Here is a 19,146-nt window from a genome sequence, read left to right as displayed (position 1 = left end):
AAATGCGTTATTTCATTCTTTTTTATGGCTCAGTAATATTCCATAGTGCATATATATGTGTGTGTGTGTGTGTGTGTGTGTGTATACACACACCACATCTTCTTTATCCATTCCTCTGTTGATGTACACTTAGGTTGCTTCCATGTCTTGACTATTGTAAATAGAGCTGCTATGAACATTGGGGTGCATGCATCTTTACGAGTTAGAGTTTTCTCCAGATATATGCCCGGGAATGGGATTGCTGGATCATATGGTAATTCTATTTTTCGTTTGTGAAGGAACCTCCAGACTGTTCTCCATAGTGGTTGCACCAATTTACATTCCTACCAACAGTGTAACAGGGTTCCCTTTTCTCCACACCCTCTCCAGCATTTATTATTTGTAGATTTTTTGGTGATGGCCATTCTGACTGGTATGAGGTAATATCTCGTAGCTTATTTCATAAAGTCTGAGTCTCTTGGTTGCAGTGCAGGACTGGCCCTGGACACACAGAAATGAATTCCTAGACTTCTGGGGGCTCACACTGACTTGGAAGCCAGTCCTGAAAATCAAAAGTTAAGACTACACCCTGATAGGAAGTATGCACAGAATGTTAGGGGGTCAACGAGAGGAGCATCTAACAGACTTACGAGGCAGAGGAGGCTTCCCAAAGAAGGTTGCTGTGGCCCGTGTTAGGGCTGAAACTGAGAGAGTGGCCAGGATGAGGCCGATAAGGTGGTCAGGGAGCAGTTCATGAAGGGCTTTATGGGCCCTGCCGAAGAATTTGCACTTTTTTCTGAAGACAATGAGTTGCACCCCTGCTGAAAATGCTAAACATGGAGAAGTGGTTTCTAGACATGCGCTCTGTGTGATTCCAGAACTTCTGTGTAACGCAAGTTTAGGGGAGTGAGGATAGGGTTGAGAATAAGGGCTTTCCTGCAGCTGCTTTCTGGTTTAGTGAATGGGATCACCAGAAAATAAAAACAAATAAATGATTAATTTTATTTTTATACTCTACTTTTGGTTTTTAACTGGGTAGTAGAGTAACCCAATGCAGAATTTTTTTTAACTTCTAACCATCATTTATTGCAGGAATATATTGTAGCATTTAGTAGTTTCTTCCTACTGTCAATTAAATTGACGATTTTAAACACACACACTTTTTTTCTTAGTATTTTAATGAATACTTCATTTGAAGTAGTTTTGGTGGGAGCCTGATGGAGAGTATAGTGATGCTAAATGTTCTACTTCCCAAGCACTCATGGTGCTTCCACCATAAACTATGAATGTGAAAAGACTTTTTCTATAGACACAAAAGGGCTTACTATATTTATTATTTTCCTCTTATCTGAAAAGTGACAATAGCAATCTAGATATGAATTTTCTTCATTACTCTATATATGAATTCTGTAATTCTGTGTCTTTTAAACCTGACAGAGTGGTTAATCTTGGTTGCCTATTAATCCTGGTTGCCTTTCTTTGGTATTTCTCAAAGGTGATGTTTGAATATATAAAGCTTACTAGTTGTAATTCAGTTATTAACATATTGTGTTCTCTATTTGCTTTCACCAGCTCTTGTATTCTTACCTAGCCTTTTCTGTTTCTATACTTTATAGAATTAAGAGACATTCAGGAAATCAAATTTAGAAACCAAAGACTCATTAAAATAATCAAATCATGAGATTTTAAGGGTGCAGCGAATGACAGATCATTTAGTCAAACTCCTCTTTCGTTTCTGGAAGGTCCAAGGCTCAAGTTTTGAGATCATCCTCTAGATGATCACCTGGATGGCTAAATGGTGTAACTCATGTTGTTGACCTAAGTATGCCGTGTTAGAAGATGTTAAACAGTGTAATTTCAGATCCAAAAGTGGATAAAATCCCAGAAGGGGATACGATTATGAGCCAAGTTTTTAATGTTCGCGTAAGTAAGAAGGTGATTTAAACATCAGGGGAAAATGCAGGAATAGCAGGAAAAAAACAAAACAAAACAGGAAGAACCTTAAGGATTGTGGAAGCAACTTTGATAAGTGGTGTCATGGAGGAAAAAGTTCATCTTACAGAAAGAAAAACTAGGTAGCAAGTATGTGTCAGAAAAAAATCACAAGCCCATGTGAATTTAAGTCCAAGAATTTGGTTTTAAAAATGCCAACATGGCATTATGAGTTACACCGAATTGATTATGAACTGCAAATGAACTGTGAACAGCTTTACTGAAAATCCTCTAACACCATTCCTTAGGTGTTCTTTATACTTTATCATCCAGAGACACTGTTCACTACTCAGAGAAAATATCTGTAATATACCAATATTTTTTAGTCATAGAGGGAGGCTTTTCAGTTATGGAGACTTATTCAGAACAGGTGGATACAAATTGCCTCTAACAATTAAGCCGTGGAAAAGCGATTGCTTCAGAGTTTGGGGAGGTGGTTGCAAAACCATAAGAAAAGAAATGAACTTAAGTACTTTCTTTTGAACAAAGCGTGTATATGTGTTTTGTACTGTTTTTTGTAGACGTTTGCTAATAAAAACATCGCCAAAGATTAGAGACATAATCATCTAGAGGCAATGCTGGTAGTATTGCTCTATGTGCGTGTTGTTCAAAAGTCTCTACAGCAGATTCTTTTGTTTTAGGGGTAAGTAAGACTTCACTTTAGCTAAATTCCGGATCGTGCACTATTTCTATTTAATAAGGAATATTCTTGAATCTGGAGAGCAGCAGATTTGGTTAAGTCAAAAGGGTAAACGTTTTTGGGTTTTTAAAAAAATATTGATAGCCTTCTACAAATGTGATCTCATTGCCCTTTATAAACAAATATGTGCTTAGATATGTGTACTGACTAAATCAATATACACAGAGTAATGGATAAATCAAAAAAGTAATAAAAGAAAAAAAGATTTTTTTAAGTGTGAGAGAGATGTATCGCTGATCTTTTTAATTACTATATTGATGTCTATGCAGTAGGACTATTATTATTAATTTGTCTTTTCTATTAAAGTATAGACAGAGTTTATCTACCTCTCTTAATAAACACCAAGGAATTTCAAAGACCACTTCTGAGGGGGAAAAAAATTTTTCCCACTGGATGTAAACTTCTCCTTTGAATTTGGCTACTGTGTAGACCAGTTATCTAAGTCTCTTACCTGACTTGTTCAGCAGAGATTCTTAACCTCTTTCAAGTCACAGACTTCTTTGGGCATAGGAAGAAAGCTCTGCATCTTTTCCCCAGACTCATATACATATCATAATCCTTTGCACTCATTTATGTGTGTGGAAAGGGAAGCATATGACCTCCTAGAACCCATTCATTGGCTCTAGGTTAAGAATACTTTTTAAATGGGAAAAGTCATTTTGTCCTTCTCCAGATACTAGCAGCCGTGCTTTCTTGTAAGAGCCCTTTACAAGATTTGGCTACTTAGGTATTTCTTAGTTTTATATAGAAAAGCTACAGTCCATATAAAAGTAGACACTATTTCTCAAGCCCACTCCCTCCTTTTATAGTTAACAGAAAGTCATGTGGAATTAATGTTCTTGGTACTGACGTGCTTGTTCAAGAGGTATTTACTGGGTGCCTGCTCTATGCTGGGCACCATGTTAGAGGCTGGTGACAACAGTGGAACAACTAAATTCCAGGCTCTCAAGGATTTTGAGATCTAGTAAAGGATTTTCTCCCAGTCAGATCCAAAGAACCTTTGAAAATAATTTCATTCTTCCAAATTTGATTCAGAGGAAACCTTAAAATTTGAATCTAAATGCATAAGTTTGTTACCCAAAAAAGTGGGTTTTCTATGAAAAAAAATGTCTCTAAACCATATCTTTAATATGAGCCAATTGCATTTATGTTTCATAGATTACTTGCTTTACAAAGAACTGGATCCATTAAAATTAAAACATTAAATAGCTTCCTATTGAAGTTTATGAAAGTGAAGATAATGTATCCTCTGAAATTTTTAAAGAGTAATTAAAAATGTGATTCATAGTTGAAATACCAGTTTACATATAAATTCAGAAATTTACTGGTACATATTTACTGGGATTATAATTGTCTTTTTAGAAATTAAAGTTGAGTAATAATTCTCCCCTACCAATAGGAAGACCTTGTGCAAGTAAGTCTACTTTAGGTATTCTTTGTATCTCTGTGTTGACTCTACCTCACCTCAGCATGCTTGTGAAAAAAGATCCATACCAAATGTGCCTTGAAGGAAAAGAAGTAACCTCAGTATTCTCCTGTCACGTCATTACTTGTTAGGTGGGGAGGATAGCCAGTAGTAGAGTCAGATTGTCGACTTTTCTATGGGAGAATTCACCAGAATTACTGTTGAACCGTCTGATGCTCCAATTATGACTGATTCCTATTTGGTAAACCTCAGTAATTCCTGGTAAGGGCCCTCTTTTTGGACTAACCCATCCAGAAATTTCATAGTTAAATGCATTTCTATTTTACTTTCATCTTTTGTAAAAAACAAAATGTTGAATTTGTTTCTCATAGTCAGCACTTTTTGGAATTATGTTATCACTTACATGGTTTTGATACTAATAGCATTCTCTTCTCATCATAGGCTCTCCAGATTATGGTCGGCATCTTTAGTGTTTTCATGTGGTATCTCCTATTGATTTTGTATATAGGACAAATTAAAGGAGTCTTTGGGACATATGAACCTATAACTTACAAAACAGGATGTTCTTTATGGGGAATTATTGTAAGTAGAATATATCTATATTATTTAATCATTCAGTAAATAATATTCATGCCACTAGTGGAACATAGGGAACCGTTTCTAAACAAAATGTTCAGGAGAGCTAAGTAACTAAATCCCATGTTGGTAATTTATTCAAAATCAGATTTCTTTTTTCAACAAGTATTTTTGAAGCACCTTTAATTTACCAGTACTATTACAAGAGATGTGATGAAGGGCAGTAGGAGATAAGATGGCCACCCTTTGAGAGGGCTGTAAAGGAAGCAGTGGCCTCTAGGAGAGCCACTGCCTTTGTACTTTGGCTTATAGGTGTCAAAGCATTGCCTTGTAAACTAATAGGAGAAAAATAGTAAATTTGCAGATAAAATCCAGATAAATGATTCCTGTCCTTCAATGTTTTTAATCATTCATGTTATAAAAATAGCATGGTTAGCTTCTAGAATAAGTTGTCTAAAATTTCAATTAAATATAATCCAGTGCAAACCTTCTCATTTAGGTCACAAACTTTGAAAGGCATTTTGTAAAGCACGTGGTTTGGTAATCTAGTTAGCACTAGTTTAAAATTCACAAGGTATTTTCACTTTGTGTTCTGAACTAGTTCTTACCTTCACTGTGTACCTTCTTAGAAATCTCAGTTTTGCTCCAGAATGAAGTGCTGAGTGTGTAGACTTAAGTGATCCTTGAGCAATTAGTAAGCGTCAAGTGTGGGCTTCCCGTATGTGGTGTAGAGTATGAATGCTATTTTTCCACAAATTAGCCTTTGACTTAGATCTTTGTCAAAACCACTGAAACGGATAAGACAAAAGGAATATTTCACAGGGATTGTGCAGCCCACATTCAAAACAATATGACATAGCTTTACACTTCTGGGAAATAGACAAAGTAGCCTGGTATGAAATAATGGAACCTCTTTTTAACAAAACGAATGCAAAAACATGAATAGCAGCTCTTAGGCTAATAATGGCTACAGTCTCAGTTAAGAGATGTATTTTGTACAAACACCATCCGGAATAGATTCATGGACTACTTTTTTACATCTGGTTTCATACACAGTAATTATAATCAGTGACAGCATCTCAATAGGAAGTATAGCATTAGAAGTAAGAATCGAATGAGTTCAGAAAGCATGCGCAGATATAAGCAAACTTGGTCCCTGATTCAGGACTGCTCAAGTCGTCTTTGGCATATTCCACAACCCACTGTCTGAATTATGCCCACTGTCCCCTATATGTTTCTGTTATTAGTGACCATACTGTTATCTTCATTACTATATGATATAAACTTGTCATCACCTCTTCCACTGAAACTTCTTTATATATTTTTACTCTTAATATTCTAAAAATAGTTGACTTAGAAGAGCGAGTTATTAAAAATATTTTTAAGTTGATGAGCATTGTCAATGAGTATTTATAAATATATGTTTTTATATCCAGTTTATCATTTCAGGAGTCTCCATAATAAGAGTAGCAAGGCATCCATCTCCACGCCTGGTAAGTTAAAATGTTTACGGTACCCTAGAAATCGTTTGTCACAAAGCTAAGTAGGTTTTAGTGAAAAGACGGTGGGCATTAAACAGTGAAGGAATCTACCCTACCTGTAAAATAAATGAAGGAATTAATTGAAAATCTAGGAGCATATAATTTAATGTAGACAAACATGCTGTATTAGTTACAATCATATTATATAAAGGTTTCTAAGTTTAAGTGTGGAGTTTTTTTTTGGTTTGGTGTTCTACTTTCTTTTAACATTGTGTGAATTTTACCGTTAGAAAAAAATGTAATAGGACCTAATGCCTTTATATATAGACATAATTCTGCTGTAAAACTTCATTTTCCTAACTCCAGTTTGGGAACACAGTTGTACCTTGCAGCAAAATAGAAAATCTGTTCAGAATAAAGATCCATCTGTAGTACAGGTGGAAAGATATTGGGAAGGAAAAAAAACTTAGACTCTTAGAGCTAAAAGATACCTTAGAAATTAATTAGTCTGCTCTCATAATTGTACAGATAAAAAACTAATATCCAAAGATATTGATGGATTTCCCTAGAGAATGAAAACCCAGGATTAAAATTCATTGAATCCTATTTGGCCTGTTTCTACAAGCAGTCATTTTTCATCTTTTTTTTCTTTTTACAGTAGAACTCCTTTTGTTCAAATCATCTATCATAAGCGTTTCTTGCAACTGACTCAGAAGATTGTAAAATAGAATACTTTTGAGCCCACATGGAAGGGTGACGCGTACTGGTGTGATATTTCAATGTTTCCTCCAGATTAACTGGGTTTCTTATAAAACAGAAAAAGGTTTTACTCTGATGGCAAATATACCAACATTTCTAAAGCTTCAGAAACTAGATCAAAGTTTTAACTAGAGTTTTTTTTTTCAGCAATACAAACTGTTTAACCAAGTTGTTTATTCTGAGTGTAATAAACCTGTATCTTCTTTTCAGCTTACATGTACTATGGTCATGAACATCTTATGCATAATTGTTGCCGTTATTGCAGTGGCTCTAACGGTAATGGAGTTGTCTTCTTTTGAGTCTGTGTCTTATAGGAATTACGGACAAGCGGTAAGTGACCAATTCTATAGGAACATCTTAATTTCAAAATTATTCTTTTCAGAGATTTTGAAGCCTGAGGAGGTCAAATAAGGCTTTTTTTGGCCCCCATGAAATTCTTTGATTTTGTAGTAAGCTCTTGATTGAAAGTTTTAATTCAAAAATAACTCTAACCTTTTTTTTGGTAAATATTAATAGAATGTTTGAAATCTTGACATGCCCAATTAAAATAAAGTAAAAAATTTGAAGACTTCAGTGATAAGTTATATATATAGTAGGATATATATATACATACATGTGTATGTATACGTATATGTATACACACATTAGGATGACTCTCTTAATGCAAGAGAAGTATAATCCTAGACGTTAAAACCATTCCCGCAAATCAACAAAGGAATCCTGCTGTTGATGCATCTAGTAGTTGGAATTGTATACAGCTACTCATTTCTGGTTTTCATCTATAGCCTATAGATATTTTCATCTATAGCCTATTTTTGTGTCTCACATGAATTTTGCTTTAAGTCCTCAAATGCCAAATGTGTATGAATCTGCCTTGCTTCCATCCAACTAAACATCCAATCCCATACTTTGTACCAGAAAAATAACTATCTTTCTTTTTAAGATAGTAACGTTCTCCAGTAAATGTGACTATCTTTACTGATATGACAGTAGATTTATTTCAGTTGTGTTGACTTTAAATTCTGAATAACAGAATATGAGTGCTGCAGAAGACTTCAGCAATAATTATAAAAATCCTCCATTTAAACGGAGAACGGATTGGAGCGGAGCGCCTCTTTGTTACTGAACAACAGAATAAAACAAATAACAATTTGAAATTTTAACTCAAAAGAATTCTGAGTAGAAGGCTTATTCTAGATGAAGGATAAGCTTCCTTGTCCTCCGCTATAGACCCTCTCTCCATGCCTGCAGTATATTATAAAGGGGACCATTAGATGAAGGAATCCAAACATGGAGAACAAAAGCCTAGAAGACAATAAGATGATGAGAGAAGATGCAGTAATACCTCCAAATAGATTGTCTGTCATGAGTGATGTATCGATTTAAATAAGCATGCATCAGATTTTCCCTGTAAATTGTAAGAAAATTTTTCATTTGCCCTGGAAATCCAATCTACGTATCTTCAATTCTTATTTCAGGGGCAGAGATAGGGAGGGGTGGAATTAGTAAGTATAGAATTGTTTCAAGTTATTTTAGCTTACCACTCTTACTCATAAGCTTATCATCTTAGTTTAAGATAATATGGGACAATTGCCAAGACTTACCTTTGCAAACAGTATTACAAACCATTTTACACTGTATTTGTCTGACGTGAACTCAGTACTAATGATCAATTTCACAATCTCCCAAACACAAGTTTCAGCTTCGTTTGCTGTGATTAGTTACACAAAATGAATTTATATACTGTCTTTTCCTAGAGGCCTTATAGAATTATATACCTACATTTTCTAAGGCAATCGATATTTTACAAGATTTTTCATATGCCATCTTTCTAACATAAAAAAGTGGCTTGGCTAAATCCACAAACTCATCAAGTTATCAGTGTTCTCAGGTAGGTTCAGCTATCCCCAAAAGTTCATGCCTCTGCAAAATACTTCTCATACAATAAATCCAGAGCTAGACTGCCTTTGTTCAGATACTACCTTTCATATTCACTAACTGTGTGACCCCTTGGACAAGTTTCTTAACTTCCCCGTTCTTTAGTTTCTTTATGTGTAACGGAGAAGATGCTATCACATATCTACTAGTTAACTGCTCTGTCTCTCCCAAACTCCAAGCCTGTTGTTCTAATGTTCTAATAACTTTTCTACTTGGATATGCTTCTGTCATCATCATCTCAAACTCAATGTATATACAGTGGAAAATGTTTACCTCCTCAAAAGTACTGTACCGCAAGACTCCCTTATTTCAGTGTCCTAGGCTCAAAACCTTGATGTAATCCTCACCCTTATCTTTTCACTGTCTTCCCAATTGCCAAGTACTGTTTATCATTTACTTAAATTTTTATTAATTAGGGATCTTTTGGTTGTGACAAGAAATACAGCCCAAATTGACTTCCCAAAAAAGGACACTTACTGACTTTAGCTGGATTCAGAGGCTTAAGTTATGTGTTGAGAACTCAGTCACTCTTTCTGTTCTTTTCCTATCTGAACTTCTCTGGCACACAACTTGCCCCTTTCAGGGGAAGGGTTTGTCTGAGAATATCACTAACACACATAAATTACGGAGTGTGGGCAAAATTACTTTTTACAGTCTTGCCAACTAAGAGGTCACAAGTACTTCCCATCTAAAATGCTATGATTATGTTTCTGTCAGTATAATTAAATGAGAATTCTTTACTTTGCCATTTCAAACTCCCTACAGTCTTTTCTTTATCTTCCTGTTAATATCATCATGAATGCACACTTTACCTGAATTAAACATGCTTTATCATTTTCTCAAAAAATGTTATGTTCATTCTTGCATTCAGTGTTTTGCTCACATTATCAAACTGTAGGTCATGTGATATATAATTTAGCCTTATTATTGGTTTTTTTAATGTCTCCATTTCTTAAGTATTTTGTCACACTCTTTTTACCGTTTTTTTGTTTTTTTTTTTTGCGGTACGCGGGCCTCTCACTGTTGTGGCCTCTCCCATTGCGGAGCAACAGGCTCCGGATGCGCAGGCTCAGTGGCCATGGCTCACGGGCGCAGCCGCTCCACGGCATGTGGGATCCTCCCGGACCGGGGCGCGAACCCGTGTCCCCTGCATCGGCAGGCGGACTCTCAACCACCGCACCAGCAGGGGAGCCCCACACTCTTAATTTATGTTATTAAATTCTTTCTGAAACAAAATAGGTTACAAAGAAACAAGTAAACTAAAGCTGCCTAGAATATTGCTTTCCTCCTTCATTTTCCTTAGTCTTTATTTCAAAGGTCCTACCTCTTTACAAAGCCTTCCTAGATATGAATGGCTTAAGGTGCGTCTCCTGTCCCGTATAATTGTTGATCAAGTTCTTATCCATTTGGACATCTTTAACCTTATCATATGTTACCCTATATTATCTTTCTATATTTTCTATTGAATATAAACTGAGAAATCAGGAATTTTTTGTCATTTCATTCTTACCATCTAATCTCTACCACCTGATAATTTCTTGCATATAAAAGGCATTAAATAAACCCAACAGAAAAAGGGGGGAAGATGAAGGAATGGAAGGAGAGGGAATTATGATGTTATTCTTTCTAGGTCAGAATCTCATTCTTGTCTTTCCACAGCCAGCACAGAAACTACATTTATTTTCAGGCTTAGTACCAAATCATCATCGTCATATGTAGTTGAAAGTACCTTTCCAACAGCAACAAAAGGGATGTGCTTTATTTATCCCAGAAATCACAATTACCTTATACTTCCGAGTGAAATGTTTCTCTTTTCGAATTTATTCATTCTTCCATCTGATACTATAGCAGTTTCTGTGTGAGCTTTTTACACACGTAAATTTAAGTAAGTTTGTAATTAATAATGGCTGTTTTAGTGATGAGAATCGCTTGATAAAACCTCCTGGTAGCCGTCTTATCATTGGAGACAGAATAGCTAAGTCCTGTTGACTGAAGAGTTTGGATAGTGAGCTGTGCCAGAGACTCTAGTGAAGAGAATGAGGATGAAGTGTTGCAAGAATTGAGACAAGACCGCTGAGTGATGAAGATCAAGAATGAAAGCTGAAAAAAAAAAAAAGAATGAAAGCTGTAGATAATGAATTGGGGGAATGAAAGCTAGGAAAGCACGCAGAAGGCACGGGCATAGGAACGCCTACGGAAGTCAAACGGTGAAAGAGGCTTATTTATTCTTCTGTTTCCCTTTTCCTTGACTCTCACATTAGGAACTCCTTCCATGACCATATCTGCACTTACTAAAGATAACAATGCAAGTGAGGGCAGTGTGTCCTCTGGGCTTTTCCACAATCTGGGCAGAGGGCCGATCTCCATGTGCTTCCTCTCTGCTTCTTCAGGTTTTCCTGGGTTCTTAGCTGAGAGAACCACATAAGGACTGGGCACTTTTCTGCATGAACGCTCCTCTAGGCAACATCTTGCTTTGGTCATTAGCGCCAAGGCCTGGCCCCACTGAACAGCCTGTAGGCTCCAGTGTTGGCATGGCTCAGGCCAAACAACTAACTAGGCGAGGGACACAGCCCCACCCACCTGCAGACAGGCTGCCTAAAGACATCCTGAGCCTACAGCCACATCTAGACATGCCCCTTGACACAGTCCCGCCCACCAGAGGGCCAAGACCCAGCTCCACCTCCCAGTAGGCAGGCACTGGCCCCTCCTGCCAGGAAGCCTGTACAAGCCTCTAAACCAGCTTATTAACACACTAGGTGGCAGACACCAGAAGCAAGAAAACTATGATTCTCCAGCCTGCAGAAATGACTCTACAACACAGATCAGAAACTACGCTGGGACCAGCTGGCCCCTGGCCCTTGGATGATGAGAGAGGAGTGTACTGCTGGGATACATAGGACATCCCCTACAGAGGGCCACTTCTCCAAGGTCGATAAATGTAACCTACCATGTACATAAAAATACAAATAGAAATTTAAACAAAATGAGACAGCAAAGGAGTGCGCTCCAGAGGAAGAAACAAGATAAAACCCCAGAAGAACAACTAAGTGAAGTGGAGATAAGCAGTCACACACAAGAAGTAGTTCAGAATAATGATTGTAAGTGTGATCCAAGAACTCAGGGAGAGTATATACAGAGGGAAAAGTTACAAGAAGTTTTTAACAAAGAAAATATAAGGAACAACCAGAGTTGAAGAATATAATAACTGAAATGAAAAACATACTAGAAGGAATCAAAAGCAGAATAAATGAGGCAAAAGAACGGTTCAGTGAGATGGAAGACAGAGGGGTTGGTGGAAATCACTGCCATAGAAAGGAATAAAGAATGAAAAGAAATGACAGTTTAAGAGACCTCTGGGACAACATCAAATGCACCAACATTTGCATTATAGGGGTCCCAGAAGGAAAAGAGAAAGAGAAAGGGCCAGAGAAAATATTTGAAGAGATAATAGCTGAAAACTTCCCTAAAGTGGGAAGGGAAGCAGTCACCCAAGTCCAGGAAGCGAAGAGAGTCCCAAGGAGGAACATGCCAAGACACATAGTAATCAATTGACAAAAAGTAAAGATAAGAAAAAATATTAAAAGAAACAGGGGAAAAGCAGCAAATAACATACAAGGGAATTCCCATAAAGCTATCAGCTGATTTTTCAGGAGAAACTCAGCAGGACAGGAGGGAGTGGCATGATGTATTTAAAGTGATGAAAGGGAAAAACCTACAACCAGGAATACCCTACCCAGCAAGGCTCTTGTTCGGATCTGATGGATAAATCAAAAGCTTTACACACAAGCAGAAGCTTAAAGAATTCAGCACCACCAAACGTGTTTTACAACAAATGCTAAAGGAATTTGTCTAGGCAGAAAAGAAAAGGCCACAACTAGAAACAAGAAAATTACAAAATGGGAAAGCTCACTGGTAAAGGCAAACATACAGTAAAAGTAGGAAATCATCCACACACAAGTATGATATCAAAACTAGTAATTGTGAGAGAAAGAAAGTACAAATAGAGGATATTTTAAATGCACTGGAAATTAAGAGGTGAGCAATTTAAAACAATCATGGATATATACATAGACTGCTATACCAAACATGTATAATACATATACACACAAAAAAGAAAAAGGAATCCAAACATAATGCTAAAGAAGAGAACAAAAGAGGAAACAAAACAAAAAAAGACCTACAAAAACAAATCCAAAACAATTAACAAAATGGCAATAAGAACAAACATACCAATAAGTACCTTAAATGTAAGCAGATTAAATGGTCCAACCAAAAGAAATAGACTGGCTGAATGGATACAAAAACAAGACCTGTATATATGTTGTCTACAAGAGACCCACTTCAGATCTAGAGACACATACAGACTGAAAGTGAGGGTATAGAAAAAGGGATTCCATGCAAATGGAACTCAAAAGAAAGCTGGAGTAGCAATACTTATATCAGACAAAATAGACTTATACTAAAGACAGTTACAAGGAACAAAGAAGGACACTACCTAATGATCCAGGGATCAATCCAAGAAGAAGATACAACAATTGTAAATATATAATACATGCACCCAACATAGGAGCACCTCAGTATGTATAAGGCAAATGTTAACAGACATAAAAGGAAAAATTGACAGTAGCACAATAATAGTGGGGGACTTTAACACCCCACTTACATCAATGGACAGATCACCCAGACAGAAAACCAATACGGAAACAGGCCAGACACATTAACATTAAATGACACATTAGGCCAGACAGACTTAACTGATATTTATAGAGCATTCGATCCAAAATCAGGAGAATACACATTCTTTTCAAGTGCACGTGGAACATTCTCCAGGAGAGATCACATGCTGGGCCACAAAGCAGGCCTCGGTGAACTTAAGAAAATTGAAATCATATCAACCATCTTCTCTAACCACAAGGCTATGAGATTAGAAATAAACTACAAGAGAAAAACTGCAAAAAACACAAACGTGGAGGCTAAACAATATGCTACTAAACCAACAGATCACTGAAGAAATGAGAGGAAATAAAAAAACATCCTAGAGATGAATACAAAAACATGACGATCCAAAAAACCTATAGGATGCAGCAAAAGCAGTCCTAAGAGGAAAGTTTATAGTGAAACAAACTTACCTCAGGAAACAAAAATCTCAAACAACTAACCTTATGCCTAAAGCAACTAGAGAAAGAAGAACAAACAAAACCCAAAGTTAGTAGAAGGAAAGAAATCATAAACATTAGAGCAGAAATAAATGAAATAGAAACCAAGAAAACAATAGAAAAGATCAATGAAATGAAAAGCTGGTTCTTTGAAAAGATAAACAAAATTGCTAAACCTTTAGCCAGACACAAGAAAAAAGAGGAGAGGGCCCAAATCAATAAAATTAGAAAGAAAATTGGAGAAGTTAAAACTGATGCCACAGACATACAAAGGCCCATAAGAGACTACTACAGGCAACTAAATGCCAATAAAATGGACAACCAAGAAGAAATGGGCAAATTCTTAGAAAGGTACAATCTCCCAAGATTGAACCAAGAAGAAATGGAAAATATGAACAGACCAATTACAAATGCTGAAATTAATCTGTGATTTGAAAACTTAGATAAACAAAAGTCCAAGACCATATGGCTTCACAGGTGAATTCTACGAAACATTTGGAGAAGAGTTAACACCTAATCCTCTGGAACTATTCCAAAAAATTGCCGAGGAAGGAACACTTCCAAACTCACTCTTTGAGGCCGTGATCACCCTGATACCAAAACCAGATAAAGATACCACACAAAAAAAGAAAATTACAGGCCAATATTACTGATGAACATAGACACAAAACCCCTGAACAAAATACTAGCAAACTGAATCCAACAATACATTAAAAGGATCATACACCATGATCAAGTGGGATTTATCCCAGGGATACAGGATTTTTCAATATCCACAAATCAATCAGTGTGATACACCATATTAACAAATTAAAGAGTAAACACTATACGATCATCTCAATAGATACAAATGAGCTTATTTACAAAACAGAAATAAACTCACAGACAGAGAAAACAAACTTACGGTACCAAAGGGGAAAGGGAGGGGGTGAAGGATAAATTAGGAGTCTGGGATTGATGTATACACACTACTGAATATAAAGTAGATAACCAACAAGGACCTACTGTGTAGCATGGGTAACTGTACTCAGTATTCTGTAGTAACCTATAAGGGAAAAGAATCTGAAAAAGAATATATATACACACACACACACGCATATATATACACACACACATATATGCATGTATAACTGAAGCACCGTGCTGTATACCTGAAACAAAACATTGTAAATTATACTTCAATAAAAAAATTGTTCTAATTTTTACAAAAGATGATAATGCAAGATGTCTCCCTGTTTTCTGGTTTCAGAAACTTGGGAGAGAAATTTCACATGTTTTACTGGGCTTCTACCCCTTGGAATTGTGTATTGCTTTCACATACACGATCTTCGGCTGTGTTGGTCTGGTAAGTTTTGATGTAACCCTCTGGCAAATCTAGAGATGTAGGTTTCTAGTAAGCACACTCTAGCAGGCGATGAAGGGTTCTGATACAATATGTTTGGAACTAATAAACATAGAATTTGTGATATTTACTTTTCAAATTTTTTCTTTTTTGTTTATAAAATTACAAAAGTCATATGTGAAACTGAATGTTAAAATGTAAAAAAATTGTAGAGTAAAATGTTATTCTCCTCTTAATATAGTCCCCATCATGCTCACATATCAAAATCTATACAAAAAGGCATGCACACACATACATGCACTTTTCTTTCTTACTAAGTGTGTGATCATCTTATTTTGTTACATGCTTTTTTTCTCAGCTATCATGAACATCTTTCCATTGTAAGCATATGTAAACAATGCCTTTTAATAGCATCGTAGTTTTCCTTAGTATTTATTTTAACATTCCTTTATTGCTGCTGCACATTTAACTTCTTTCCAGTTTAAGTTATAAACAATGATGCAGTGAACATCCCACTACATATATCTTTGCGTACAAGACTAGCATGTCTGTAGGTGGTTGCTTCCTAGAAGTGTAATTGCAAGTTTAATAGCATCCCAAAATGCTGTATTAATTCACAATCCCACAAAAGTTGATGAGACGTTTCCTCTCAACCTTAAAAAAACGAGATATCTAACACTCATTCATTCTTTCACAAATACTTATGGAGGGCCTATTATTTACTAGGCAATGTAATAGGCACTCAGGTTGCAGTGATCAACAAAACAACATCCCAACCATCAAGCAGCCTGCACTCCAATGGGAGAGAAAGACAATAAACAAACAAATATATAATAATTTCAGGAAGTGGAAAAGTGTTATAGAGTAAAACAAAACACAGTAAGGAGGTAAGGCAAAGATTATTTTACATAGGATGGTAAGGGAAGACCCTCTGAGCAGAGACTAACTGAAGTGCATAAGTAACTATGAGACTACACGAAAAAGGATTTTCTAAGAAAAGGGAATGGTGGGGCTTCCAGAATGGCTGGGTGAGGACATGGCAGATTTCCCTTAAAAGAAATTATAAAACTGGACAGGGCTTCCCTGGTGGCGCAGTGGTTGAGAGTACGCCTGTCGATGCAGGGGACACGGGTTCGTGCCCCGGTCCGGGAAGATCCCACATACCGCGGAACGGCTGGGCCCGTGAGCCATGGCCGCTGAGCCTGCACGTCCGGAGCCTGTGCTCCGCAACGGGAGAGGCCACAACAGTGAGAGGCCCGCGTACCGAAAAAAAAAAAAAAAAAGCTGAACAAAATTGTCAATAAACGACCTTTTAAAGATTCTGGAAATTTACCAAAGCATATAACAAATTGAGAAGTGTTTGTTTAAGAAAAGTTACTGAACCTTGGGTAAGAATAGTGGATGTCTGTGACATTTTAGCTTGGAGCGGCTCTAGTTCCTTCCAGCTTGCCCCCTCAGCCCCAGGTTCCTTTTTGCAGAAGTTTACCTGAGTGAGTCAGACTGTGAGGACCACTGCTGGAGAGGGCTTATTTTATTTGGAGCAGAACAAAGAAAGTTTTATGACCAGGGGTATTAAAACAATAGTGATCTCCGTTGCAGACAATCTGTAAAAGCCAATATAACACCTAGCCTAACTAAGATTACGATATTTGTTGAGGCGAGAAATTGGCAACCAGCCAGAAACTTAACAGGGAGATTCTGAGAAAAAGATAGCCAAAGTGGGCCTTGATAGTATCCTATTTATCCCTTGTGGCCTGGAATATTACAAATTTGGGTGAGAGTGTGCATGCACTAAGGAGACTGGAGAGGGCCCCAGTAAGCTCTCACTCCTGGCTGAATAAGAGGCCTCGCAAACACGGAATAAAAGCTGTGACAGATTTACAAATGGCCTAAACTTTGAATACCTTCCTTAAGCTATACTGATTCATTGACAAAGTGTGGTAGTCTGACTAGCTTAAGATGTATATTACTTTGCTGGGGCTGCCATAACAAACTACCACAGACTGGATGGTTTAAACAACAGAAACTTATTTTCTCACAATTCTGGAAGCTGGAATAATTCTAAGATCAAGGTGTTGGCAAGTGTTGGTTTCTTCAGAGGCCTCTTTCCTTGCCTCTTGGATGACTTTCTTCTCTCTGTGTCATCACATGGTCTTCCCTCTGTATGTGTCTGTGTCCTAATCCCCTCTTCTTATAAGGACATCAATCATATTGGATTGTGGCCCACCCCGATGACTTCATTATGACTTCATTACTGCTTTAAAGACCCTATCTCCAAATACAGTCACATTCTGAGGCACTGGGGGTTAGGACTTTAACATGAACTTGAGGGAAAACACAGTTCAGCCCATAACAAGGTGTTTAAGCATGACCTCTAAGCAGTCATTGGCTGCCCACTTATTCTGACCCAGGGGAGAACCCTAGGAGACCAGGGTTACAAATAAAAACAATAATTAAAAACTAGGAAAAAGTAAGCAGATATATCAGAGGCCACACACTGCAGGGGACACAGACTCCACTAGAATTAGTACAGGCAGGTCACAAAGGAAAGCAATAACAACCACTCCAGAGGGAAGCTGAGGCAATCAGAATCCAGTCACTAAAATACGTTATCTAAAATATTCATTTTTCAGCAAAAACATTTGACATGCAAAGGACAGGCAATAGTGTCCCATACACTTGAAAAAAAAAGTCATCAATAGATACAGTTTTTTTGAGGGGACAGGAGAACAAATGTTGGACTTCACAAAGACTTCAAAGAATTAAAGGAAAACATGTTTAAAGAATTAATGGATGATGCAATGACTCATCAAATAAGAGTATCAATGTCTATTACCTTGATTGTGGCAATGGTATCACTATGTTTGTATATATCAAATAGTACACATGAAATATAGGCAGTTCTTTGTATATCAATTATGCCTCAACGAAGCTGTTAATCTTTTAATAAATAAGAATATCAATAAAAGACAGTGAAATTATTTAGAAGCACCCAATGGAAATTCTGGAATTTAAAAATACAGTTACTGAAATGAAAAACCCACTAGAGGAACTCAAGAGCAAATCTGAGTTGACAGAAAGCAAAATCAGCAAACATGATAGACCAATATAGATCATCCAGTCTGAAGAACAGAAAACAAAAATGGGCAGAGCCTCTGAGATGTGGGGGACACTGTCTAGTGCACCAACATATGCATAATGAGAACACCAGAAGGTGGGGGGACAAGAAAAAATCTTGAAGAAGTAATGGCCCAGAATTTCCCAAATTTGAAGAAAAATTCTATCCTATCCATCTAAGAAGCTCAGTGAGCTCCAGTTAGAATAAACACAAAACGACTCACTCCTAGATGCCTCAGAGCCAAATGGATAAAAGAAAATCTCGAAAGCAGCAGGAGAAAAATGACTTCACATGCAGCGTCACCACAGTAACGGCGGACTCATCAGAAACAACGGAGGCCTGGAGGCAGGAGGATGGCGAGTTCAAGTGCTGGAGGAATAAAACAGTCAAGCACGAATTCTATATCCTTTAAAACTATCCTTCAAAAATGAAGGTGAAATAAAGGCATACACAAAGATTACAAAGGCACAGAGGAAGGGGAAGGAATACAGCTACATGGGAACAAAGTTTCTGTATTCTACTGGAATTAAATTAGCATTCCTCTGAAGCAGATTGTGAGAAGTGAAAATGCATATTGTAATCCCTGACCAGTGACTAAGAAAATTCCCCAAATCATAGCAAAATAAAATTAACAAAGAAGTTAAGATAATACACAGAAAGTATTTAATTTTAAAAAAAA

At 36.9% G+C, this 19,146-nt stretch overlaps 1 protein-coding gene across 1 annotated transcript; it reads left to right on the top strand.

Annotated features, from left to right (window-relative positions):
• The first annotated feature begins 2,563 nt into the window (after positions 1-2,563).
• Positions 2,564-18,879, top strand: MS4A13 (membrane spanning 4-domains A13). The gene is made up of 6 exons (XM_024748529.1): positions 2,564-2,614; positions 4,539-4,679; positions 6,110-6,166; positions 7,124-7,243; positions 15,257-15,352; positions 18,697-18,879. Exons 2-6 carry the CDS (start codon positions 4,551-4,553, stop codon positions 18,877-18,879), a joined length of 585 nt encoding a protein of 194 aa, XP_024604297.1. The 5' UTR covers positions 2,564-2,614; positions 4,539-4,550.
• The last annotated feature ends 267 nt before the right edge of the window (positions 18,880-19,146 follow it).

The sequence above is a fragment of the Neophocaena asiaeorientalis genome, unplaced genomic scaffold (assembly GCF_003031525.2).
Source record: "Neophocaena asiaeorientalis asiaeorientalis breed wild unplaced genomic scaffold, Neophocaena_asiaeorientalis_V1.1 scaffold43, whole genome shotgun sequence".
In the NCBI taxonomy this organism is placed as follows: domain Eukaryota; kingdom Metazoa; phylum Chordata; class Mammalia; order Artiodactyla; family Phocoenidae; genus Neophocaena; species Neophocaena asiaeorientalis.
The sequence above is the reverse complement of the archived record's forward strand: the minus strand, read 5'-3'. Positions and strand labels throughout refer to the sequence as shown.

What these genes read in the sequence shown, in the direction of transcription:
- MS4A13 (XM_024748529.1), top strand. Translation starts at nt 4,551, where the DNA reads ATGGTCGGCATCTTTAGTGTTTTCATGTGGTATCTCCTATTGATTTTG. An exon ending in GTTCTTTATGGGGAATTATT is followed by an intron (nt 4,680 to 6,109) that starts GTAAGTAGAATA and finishes TTTTATATCCAG; the next exon opens with TTTATCATTTCAGGAGTCTC. An exon ending in TCTTCGGCTGTGTTGGTCTG is followed by an intron (nt 15,353 to 18,696) that starts GTAAGTTTTGAT and finishes ACTCACTCCTAG; the next exon opens with ATGCCTCAGAGCCAAATGGA.